At 47.0% G+C, this 9,903-nt stretch overlaps 3 protein-coding genes across 3 annotated transcripts; all 3 read right to left on the reverse strand.

Moving 5' to 3' along the window:
- Positions 1 to 219: 219 nt before the first annotated feature.
- Positions 220 to 1,115, reverse strand: LOC120693305. The gene has a single exon (XM_039976729.1). The coding sequence runs from the start codon at positions 1,111 to 1,113 to the stop codon at positions 400 to 402; it is 714 nt and encodes a 237-aa protein (XP_039832663.1). The 5' UTR covers positions 1,114 to 1,115; the 3' UTR covers positions 220 to 399.
- A 700-nt stretch (positions 1,116 to 1,815) lies between these two features.
- Positions 1,816 to 5,587, reverse strand: LOC120692238. Its single transcript, XM_039975498.1, has 9 exons — positions 5,452 to 5,587; positions 4,387 to 4,585; positions 3,989 to 4,259; positions 3,798 to 3,894; positions 3,591 to 3,721; positions 3,347 to 3,415; positions 3,150 to 3,264; positions 2,924 to 3,078; positions 1,816 to 2,831 (listed from the first exon to the last, which is right to left on the reverse strand). The coding sequence occupies exons 2-7, from the start codon at positions 4,573 to 4,575 to the stop codon at positions 3,209 to 3,211; spliced, it is 813 nt and encodes a 270-aa protein (XP_039831432.1). The 5' UTR covers positions 4,576 to 4,585; positions 5,452 to 5,587; the 3' UTR covers positions 1,816 to 2,831; positions 2,924 to 3,078; positions 3,150 to 3,208.
- A 2,394-nt stretch (positions 5,588 to 7,981) lies between these two features.
- On the reverse strand, positions 7,982 to 9,117 carry LOC120687559. The gene is made up of 2 exons (XM_039969573.1): positions 8,680 to 9,117; positions 7,982 to 8,579 (listed from the first exon to the last, which is right to left on the reverse strand). The coding sequence occupies exons 1-2, from the start codon at positions 9,019 to 9,021 to the stop codon at positions 8,238 to 8,240; spliced, it is 684 nt and encodes a 227-aa protein (XP_039825507.1). The 5' UTR covers positions 9,022 to 9,117; the 3' UTR covers positions 7,982 to 8,237.
- Between the last annotated feature and the right edge of the window lie 786 nt (positions 9,118 to 9,903).

Consider the following 9,903-nt stretch of genomic DNA (forward strand, 5'->3'; position numbering starts at 1 on the left):
CTTCATAATCTGTGTGAAAATCCAGAACGCTTTACCTTTGAAGACGGAAGAAGTATGGTCGTTTGAATCCAACTTTTCAACCGGCACAGAGCGGCGGGCAAACGTGTTGTGGTGCCGTAAACATTTGGACTTTCAAATGAGCAGGAGCAGTTGTTCCACGCTCAATACCTTATCGAGAGCTTTATTTTATATATATATCCTTTTATTTCCTTTTATTTCATATATATATCCTTTTATTTCCTTTTATTTCACATCACAAACTGGCATCAAGGCATTTTCAACGTTATTACTATTCAGCATAGTAAGCAACAGTACACTGAGATGGGCAACAAACACCTTATTCAACTTTGCCACGTCATACTAGACGTACGTGTTGACCATGGACCACCTCTATCCACATCAGCCCCCATACTTCTTCTTGTAGTCCTGCCACAGCTGCTGCACGCTCTTCCCCGTGATCTGCGCGAAGAAGTCGTCGCTGTAGCCGTCCTTCATCTTGGCGTTGAGCAGCGCCACGAACCCCGGCTTCAGCGAGTCGCAGTAGTCCAGGAACCTCGCCGTGACGTCGTAGCCCTGGTCCCACCGGTCGCCCTGCCCCGGCTTCACCCAGTGCCCCGGCGCGTACCCGGCCTTGAGCCGCACGTAGTCGGCGATGCCCTCGATGAGGCCGCCGTTCGCCCTCCCCCGCCCGTCCCACTGCCACACGTGCGTCGCCTCGTGGTACAGCACGCCGGTCACCTCGGCCTGCACGTCGCCGGACGAGTAGCCGCCGACGTACCGGGCGCTGAGGTGGATGCCGTTGGCGCTCGTGAACGCGACGCCGTCGATGTCCTCGACGACGAGGGTGACCGCGTCCACGGGCTTGCGCCCGGCGGCGCTGCGCTGGTTGAAGGTGCTCCAGATGAAGGTGGACGCGTCGGAGAGGACCCGCTTGGCGTAGCCGAGGCCGACGGCCTGGTCGAAGCGCCGGCCGCCGGGGGTGCTGGACGCCGTGTTCGTCGCGTCGAACGTGACGGCGCCGGCCGCCGACGCGGCCGCGGCCAGGGCCAGGAGGGAAGCGAACGTGGCGACGTCAAGCTTCATCTTAAGCCTGCTGCTTCCTGCTGTGATCATCTACTTGTGCGTGGCTGTTTATTTATAGAGCGTATGGTGAGAAATTTCTCAACCAGATTGAAGCTGATGCAGGACTTGATTTGGTCAAAAATGGGCTGACTCGGACTCGTTCCAGTTTTGTTTGGTCATGCCATCTGGAGAACTTTTGCGTGGAAGAAAGCCCGTAGATCAGTAGATGTGTCGTCCTTTCTCTTCTCCATTGACGGCAAGTCGGCAAGCGATAAGTTTCTAGATGTTAGGCCATGCACATTTCTCCACAAAAAGTACACGCTTGGTTTGGTTGTAGGTTTGCCGAGTTGAGTCAACACGCACACGACAGATATGTAGCAGAAAATTTGATTGTAAGTTTGCTACAATGAAGATCAATGACGTGTGCATCATGTATATTTCCTCTGCACATGGATGGAGCCATTTGACCATTAGCATAAAGCACAGTATCTATGGCTTTTGTGATCTACGTTACGTGTTAACAGGGCGTGGACTCAAATTACAAGCATAAACTGGTGGGGATGTATCCTTTTGCATTTGAGTGTCAGCAACGTCGATCATGCGTGACGACACTGACGAGTACGCTTCTTGTTGCAGACGGCACAGGGACCTAGAAACAAACATATGTCCATGCCAGTAACGGAAATACAGGTTTACCTGTGCAAATAATTTCACAAAGTAATAATTACCCAATAGTCAACAGTACTGATCAGATTTTGGGGTTGGAAAAGCTTGCATGGTAAAACATGTTTCTAAACCCATGAGCACCGTGTACATAGAGGTGCTAATAAAGCACACAAACCAGCTAACACTACCCTTTTCCATTATGTACAATGATAAGGGAAGCAATGTTCAAAAGGGTTCAACGGGTTCAGGTCACCCAGCACTAACACCAGATCGAGTCACAGCAGTAGATAGAGATGTTCCGAGGTACTAAGAAAGAGAACAAAAGGATCCATTGCCTAATCCTAGAGGATGCATTAGCCTAGATACGCTAAAACTAGTCACAGCATGGTCTAGTGAGTTAGTTGACCCAGTCGTCCCCTCGCAGACGCTTGTTAGGCTTCTGCAGCTGAGTGGACTCCGACCTTGCTTCTGCCGTGGTAGTGCAGCCCTCAGGAACAGGCTCCTCCTTGCATTGAGCAGTCACTGGAGTAGGGATCGCCTCATGGACAAGCTCCTCCTTGCATTGAGTAGTGACTGGAGTACAGATCGCCACGTTGATGCTGTCCTCATGGACAGGCTCCTCCTTGCATTGAGTAGTGACGGGATTACGGATCGCCAAGTTGATGCTGCCCCCATGGACAAGCTCCTCCTTGCATTGAGTAGTGACTGGAGTACAGATCGCCACGTTGATGCTGCCCTCATGGACAGGCTCCTCCTTGCATTGAGTAGTGATTGGAGTAGGGATTGCCATGTTAATGCTGCCCTCAGGGACAGGTTCCTCCTTGCATTGGGCAGTGGTTCCAGCAGGGACTGGGACACTAACGTCATCCATGATTGACCTCACCGACCAGCTCCTGCTCCCATACTTGTCAAATACTTGGAAAGTGTGGGTCGATCCAAGAAGATCCTCGATTTCTTCTGGCAGGGTGTACCACTCATCATCATCCTCAATCTCATCAACGAGCTCCTCCGCGGAGACACCGACCAGCTCTTCAGCCAGCTCACAGAAGATCATCAAGTCCATTGTGCCGGTGGCATCTTGCACCTTCGTCTTCAGCTTGTACCTTACATGCCCAGAATAGCGGAGTGGTAATTAGCAACTTATGAATTGAGCAAGTAAAAAAAATTGAGAACCAATGTGGCAATGGCAGCATACCATTGAATTGGTCTCTTAATCGGGCCACATCGGCTGCACTTGTATTTCCTTGGGGCCCTGTACATTGACTTTTGACAGGTGTCGCATCCAAGATAACACCAGCCGTTGCTGCAATCTATATCTATCAGGGAGACTCTGCACAAAAATGAGGTATCCTACAAGTGAAGACAAATATGTGAGTAAAACAGATAACTTTGCACACGAGAAGAGCAACAACTTAATTTACCTCGTCATACTCCTCTGGATCGAGGCTTTTTAGCTGTTCAATTGTTCGCCAATTCTCGGCTAACTTCTGAGCTGGACTTTTTTTCGGAACTGGGTTTTCCTGCTGAATGCACAAACTGCATGCACACAAACCAGTTAGCCATGTGCTAGCTTAGATCAATCATCAACGTAAGTTATGAACTTATGAAACTCACTCACTTCGCACAGAATTCTGCACCTCTGGTATTTCCAAATCTAGATAGTAATCTGAACACGTTGTAGAGCAAACTATAACACCAAAAGATCACTACTTTAGAACATATGGCACCAAATGATTTCAGTACGCACTATGATTGCATTGAATAATAGACAGACTAACACTTTACAAGAAAATAAACTAAATATAGTTCGACAGCATCACATGGTAGAAGCCGATGGGTGAAAGGGTGGATCAAGGACTAACCTGAATGTGAGGATTCAACGCGCATCCCTGCAAAAACAGCAACAACTGAGGCTTCTTGGCCTTTCTCGTGCATATCCTCAGCAAAACCACAAGCAATATCTCCATACAACGTGATACTCAATTCCCTTCCGCTGTAAATGGTAAATCCACCCATGAGGAGACTCAAGGGACATTAATCATACGAAAGGATGAACTGTATTCCATTACCTCAAATTTTGAATTCTTGCATTGCAAATTTTTATAAGACGGGATTTGCTCCAGACCTCCTCTAGCTCCCCAACATATATTATGTGACCCAAAACATCTGCATAATTTATATCAGGGCATGTAAGAAAAATAATGCTATACACATGTGGCAGTCTAACTCTGATCGAATTTTCAGTTCCAGAAGAATGTACCTGTCAATATGCTAACGTCATCACACCTAGAACGGAGATCCTTAAAATTAATGAACTCAAAGCTGTAGAGGGGTATCAAATCAGTATCTTCTATCTCATTGACAACCGTCTGCCCTCCAAAGTACATAGTCAACTCATTGCTACAGGTCATGTAGCTTTCCCTTGTATCCTCAATTGTAAAATTCGACAAGGCATATACCCCCCCTTCAACTAGCTGATCTTCAAACTGATCAATATCATCGGGAAGCACACGCGCCTGCATAGTTTCACCCTATAAGTGAAAAAAAACTAGAAGAATCAATGTGTTGAAAACTCAAGGGATGGCAATTTAAAATTAGTAGTCAGCAAGCAATGTGATCAGCCATTTAGTGTTCAACGTAAGATAGGGAATGTATTACCTGATCATCGATCAGAAGGCTGTCAAGGCCGAATGATATGTCATTTTTTGGATTGAAAGACTCCCACAGCCGCGAGATGCGCACACGGACTCTACATTTGTTCATTCCTATGGTTAACTGAGACAGTGGGGTGAACTCATCATCAGCTGAACCCATCTTGGCCTTGAGCGCCTGAAGCTTATGCTGCATATACGTGCTGCTGCAAGTTAGCGTAGAGACAAAAAGGAAATAGTGACCAATCTTTGTACTGTATATATGTCATTAATCCCATAATCGGAGAAGTTTAAGCATGCTCAATAATAAATTTTTCACCATGAATCTGAAAATCTGAAACCTTATGGACTATGGCTGCTTTCCCATCATAAAGTGCTCACTAAACATGAGGTTTTAACACGTCGAAATTTCTCAGTTTTGTGTTTTGGGGGATGAAACGGAATCGGTTGTAAAGTTATTTCGGGATGAAATTTCTTCTATTTTTTGTGTAAATATTGGCAGTGATTTTGCATCAAATGCAGAGCTTGGAGAAAGGAATAAGAAATGCTAATGCGAGTTCCAATAGCCGCCACTATGTGGTGTATTATAAGAAAACTAGAATAACATGATTTTGGATCAAAGATGTGGTTATATCTCAATGCAATATGGCATCAGCAACTATAATATGCTGCAAAAAAAAGTGATTTTAGCATAAAACCCTAGCTGAAAAATCCGCACAGGACAAAAAACACCATAAGAAAAGTGCTACGATGAGGCTTCTGACCGTCTAAGAGATGGAAACATATCGGATTATAAAACGACTCGAGCACAACTCCTGGTGGAAAACAAAAAACAGATCCGAAAAAAAACTCAACAGCATATAGAACCTTGAACCTGTTCAAGAACTGGAAAGCGCTACTCGAGGAATCAGGATAGCTGGAAAGGAGTCGTTTCTTTCATGTGTTCATCCGGAGAAGTCGATAGGAACACGCGAATCGAGATGAAAACTAAATATGCAAGTGCTAAACAAAAGGAGGCTGCTCTTGCATTGCCCCCTCGGAGGACCGTGAGCGGAGGCCTGTGTTACTTCACCTCCTGATGAGCCGAAGCGGTAGATCTAAACTGATTTTCTTCTCCCCCTCGCCAAGAACGAGCTTGCTGCGGAGGGAAAAGGGTCCAGGAGAAGGAAGAGGAAGACTGGAAGAGGCGGTCTTGGCCGGAGTGCGGAGTCATGGGGCCCGGAGCCACGACTGGGGTCAACCTGGCGGGTTTTTTATTTTTATATTTTTTATTTTCGTTTTTTATAAAAATATATTTTCGTTTTCAAAATTTACAGGAATATACCCCAGCCGCCCCGCTGCAGAACGGCAGGGGTTTTTCTGCAAAAATTTTCACGGAAAATTTGCATTGAAGCCCCTGAAGGACCGGTCGCCCGACAGCGGGGCGTCCAGCCCCCAAGACCGCCCGGCAGCGGGGCGGCAGGCGCCGGCCGCCCGGCAGCGGGACGACCGCCTCCTCCGGCCCTATATAAGGGTTGGCTGCCCCCCACCCCCTTATTTGTCTCACTAAAAATCCAGAAAAAAAGAAAAGAGAGAGAGGGAGGGAGAGGCAAAGCGGCGAAGTCTTGTCGGATTTTTAAGCCGGCAACTGCAAGTAACCAAAATTTTCTACACTTTACAAATAGATTATGTTGTAATTATTTTTGTTAACACAGTAGATTAGCAATCAGTTACTATAGTGAGTAAGGTCAAAACCAGATTTCTAGTTTAGGTGTAGTTACTTGTAGTGATTAGCGTTGACACAGTAGATTAGCAATCATTTTAATTAATATTAATAGTGATTAGTGTTAGATTAAGGATTTAGGTTCAGTTATGTATGGATATGTATTTGAACCAGATGGTAGTATGTAACAATATAATTTTATTATGTATGTATGTGTAGTTGAACCAGATGGTAGCATGTAACAATATAATTTCATTATGTATGGACATATAGTGTTATACAATGGTACTATTTAATTTAGATGTGTGTGATTGTATTGCATTGTTTTGATCTTACGTGGTAGGTATGACCGGGGTTACTCCTGCGTTGCTGGACCCAACAATAGACTCGGGTCACCGGTCCTTTTTTGCTGTGGTTCAGCACCAACAATTCAACGTGCTGCGTCCACATCCACCTGCAGAGTTGGTTCCTGTAGACCCACGATGGGTGCTCAGGTGATATGTCTCAGGTGATATGTCGTCTGTTTTCTGTTTTCGTCCGTTATACATTTCGTTATATAATGTACTAACGTTTGTGCACTATATGATGCAGGCTGAGCGAGGCAGGTCTTCTTACTGTGGCTCGCCTTGTTTGAGAGTGCTTGATGAAGCTAGACAGGTATCTACTTTCAGCTCATGTTGGCAGATGGAGATCTGAGACACACACGTTCCACCTCCCTTGTGGGGAGATGGCACCGACCCTGTAGGATGTTGCGATGCTGCTTGGCCTTTCTATCACCGGGGACGTTGTCGGGCTCCGCGTGGTACCTTCTACGTGGCTGGAGGACCTTGAGCAACGTGAGGACCTTGAGCAACGTTTTGCAGGTGTTGCCACCACGATTGATCTTGAAGACTTCAATGAGCACCCACAGTCGAAAGGCCCTTCGAAGTCATGGCTCCTACAGTTCCAGGTACAACTTCCTATAAAACGATGTGTTGATATATTTTATAGCTTTGAAATATCTCATGTGTTTCTTATTCTCAATGTTCGTACTTCATTGCAGCCGGACCTGTTGGCAGCCGATGCTGATGACTACAGCATGACTAGATCACTCGAGGCACACCTGTTGTGGTTGTTTGGGTACATCATGTTCAACAACTCACACGGCCACTGTGTGGATAGGGTACTTGTCCTATCCAGAGACGTGAGGCCACCGGACCGTCATAGCTACCCTACAGATCACGTACACGCACAACGTAAGAGAGGTCGGCACGATAGGAGTGATTAGTTGTTGCCACTTGTTTCTCTATTGTTATTATGGACCTGTCGTCTTGGTTTTCATATTTTGTACTCAAACTTCGTTTATGCTACCTTGCAATGCAAGCACACTTTTACAGTACTAATGAACTGTTAGACCATTATATGTTATATAAATAGTATTACGACAAACCGAGAATTTTTTTCTAAATTTTTGGTGAAGCAAATGAGGGCCGGCCTTGGGGAGGCGGTCGTCCCGCTGCCGGGCGGCCTCGGGGGCCGGCCGCTCCGTTGCCGGGCGACCGGTCCTCCAGGAGCCTCAGAGCAAATTCTCAACGAAAATTTTTGCAGAAAAGCCCCTGCCGCCCGGCAGCGGGGTGGCCGGGGTATATTTCTATAAATTTCGAAAACGAAAATATATTTTTGTAAAAAACGAAAATATAAAAATAAAAAAACCGCAGTCAACCTGGGCCGTCTCCTGTCCTTTTTCCTCCTGGGCTCCTGGCTCCATCCCATACGCTTTTCCTTTCTTTGTCTCTTGTTTGTCGCTCTTCTTTCCAAATTCCATGTATGGTTTTCCCCCAATCCTGCATGACTAGCGGCCCTAGCAATGACCGTGAGCTGGGCAAATCTAATTCATATACTTGAAGCGACTCAAAAAAAATTATATACTTGAAGCTCAAAATAATATTTCCATTACAAGTTTACAAATCGACCAAGAATATGCCTTTTATGCATGTCTTTTTTTTCAAATTAGAAAAAACGTCAACACATGACATGTATATTATTGATCATTCATTAAGCAATAGTAGTTTGTTGCGAGGTGGTCAACAAACATCTTATTCAAGTATTCAACCATCACACCAAGCTAGCCATTGACTTAGTTGACTGTTGACCACGGATCACCTATCCACATGTCATCAGCCCCCGTACTTTGCCTTGTAGTCCTGCCACAGCTGCTGCACGTTCTTGCCCAGGATCTGCAGGAAGTAGTCTTCGCTGTAGCCGTCCTTGAGCTTGGCGTTGAGCTGCGCCACGAAGCCCGGCTGCAGCGAGTCGCAGTAGTCCAGGAACCTCGCCGTGACGTCGTAGCCCTGATCCCACCGGTCGCCCTGCCCCGGCTGCCTCCAGTGCGCCGGCGCGTCCCCCGCCTTGAGCCGCACGAAGTCGGCGATGCCCTCGAAGATCCCCGGGTGCGCCCCGTAGTCCTGCAGACCCCATTGCCAGACGTGCACCACCTCGTGGTACAGCACTCCGGTCACCTAGCAGGCCAAAGGTGCAGACACAGATGCTCAAGCAAACAGCTGAGACGCCTCGTGATGTGTACCTAGCTAAGCTAGGAGCCTAGGGGAGACGTGCTACCTCGGTCTTGACGTCGCCGGAGTAGCCGCCGACGTACTGGGCGCTGAGGTGGATGCCGCTGCCGCCGGTGAAGGCCACGCCGCCGATGTCCTCGACGACGAGGGTGACAGCGTCCACCGGCCTGCGGTCGGCGGGGCTGGGCTGGTTGAAGGTGCTCCAGACGAAGGCGGACGCGTCGGAGAGGACCTGCTCGGCGTAGTCGACGCCGACGGCCTGGTCGAACCGTGCGCCGCCGGGGGTGTCCGACGCCGTGTTCGTCGCGTCGAACGTGACGGCGCCGGCCGCCGACGCGGCCGCGGCCAGGGCCAGGAGGGAAGCGACCGCGGCGACGCGAAGCTTCATCTTGTGCTGCAGGTTGGTTGGTGCTGTGAACTTCTTGCTGAGCTGGGAATCGCTACTTATGGGCGCGGCGGCGTTATGTTAGGGATCGGATTACTGAAGCAATAGTGCAGGACGTACATGGGGGAGGATAAGATGAGAACTTTCAGAAGCTTCCCAAATTAATGGTTGAAGCTGATGTATGGTTAGGTTTGGTCAAATGGACTGACTTGGACTTCGTCTAGTTTGGTAATGATGTCTCGCTCGCTTTTCTGAGTTTTCTCCATAGACGGCTATATATAACTTCGTCTACCTTCTGCTTGAGCGTGCAAGCTTTCAGAGATGTGTCAATGAAGAACATTGACGTGTGCACGTACGTTTGTGCCAGTAACCTTATTCAATTAGTTGCCGTCTAAATTGAATTATCACTATACCTATGCTGTTTATAAATATTTTTATATTTTCTATTAGTGTGAACGGACATGATTTTGCCCACTACATTTTGACACAATGGATAAAATTATATAAACATTTGCGAAAAAATTCTTTCCCCCTATAAAAACTTATTTTTAAACTCAAAGTATTTAAAACCTACGGAAAAATAACTTCCGTACATATTACAAACGGATCTTTCAAAACCATCCGTAATGACTAATTAGGAACAATTTTTTTCAAAAAGAACCTCCCACAACGACTATGCCATTGTTGGCAGTGTAGGATGTGGATTGTGTGACTGTATGGTCGACGGAGTCTGGACCATAGTAATTCAATTTTATTGGTCCCTTGTTAGGACCAATAAAATTTTATGGTCGACGGAGTCAAGAATGAACCGGAGAAGTCAGGCAACATTGCTAGGACGACCTGTCCTGCCCTCGTCAAAAAGACAAATAATTGCTACTTGGGGCA

Source organism: Panicum virgatum, chromosome 9N (genome assembly GCF_016808335.1).
Source record: "Panicum virgatum strain AP13 chromosome 9N, P.virgatum_v5, whole genome shotgun sequence".
NCBI lineage: Eukaryota > Viridiplantae > Streptophyta > Magnoliopsida > Poales > Poaceae > Panicum > Panicum virgatum.

Excerpts from the sequence above, each read along its gene's own strand:
- LOC120693305 (XM_039976729.1), bottom strand. The coding sequence starts at position 1,113 with ATGATCACAGCAGGAAGCAGCAGGCTTAAGATGAAGCTTGACGTCGCC.
- LOC120687559 (XM_039969573.1), bottom strand. The coding sequence starts at position 9,021 with ATGAAGCTTCGCGTCGCCGCGGTCGCTTCCCTCCTGGCCCTGGCCGCG. Across the intron at positions 8,580-8,679 it reads CCGGCGACGTCAAGACCGAG|GTGACCGGAGTGCTGTACCA; the intron begins GTAGCACGTCTC and ends TTGGCCTGCTAG.
- LOC120692238 (XM_039975498.1), bottom strand. The coding sequence starts at position 4,575 with ATGCAGCATAAGCTTCAGGCGCTCAAGGCCAAGATGGGTTCAGCTGAT. Across the intron at positions 4,260-4,386 it reads GCCTTCTGATCGATGATCAG|GGTGAAACTATGCAGGCGCG; the intron begins GTAATACATTCC and ends TTTCACTTATAG. Across the intron at positions 3,265-3,346 it reads GGTGCAGAATTCTGTGCGAA|TTTGTGCATTCAGCAGGAAA; the intron begins GTGAGTGAGTTT and ends GTGTGCATGCAG.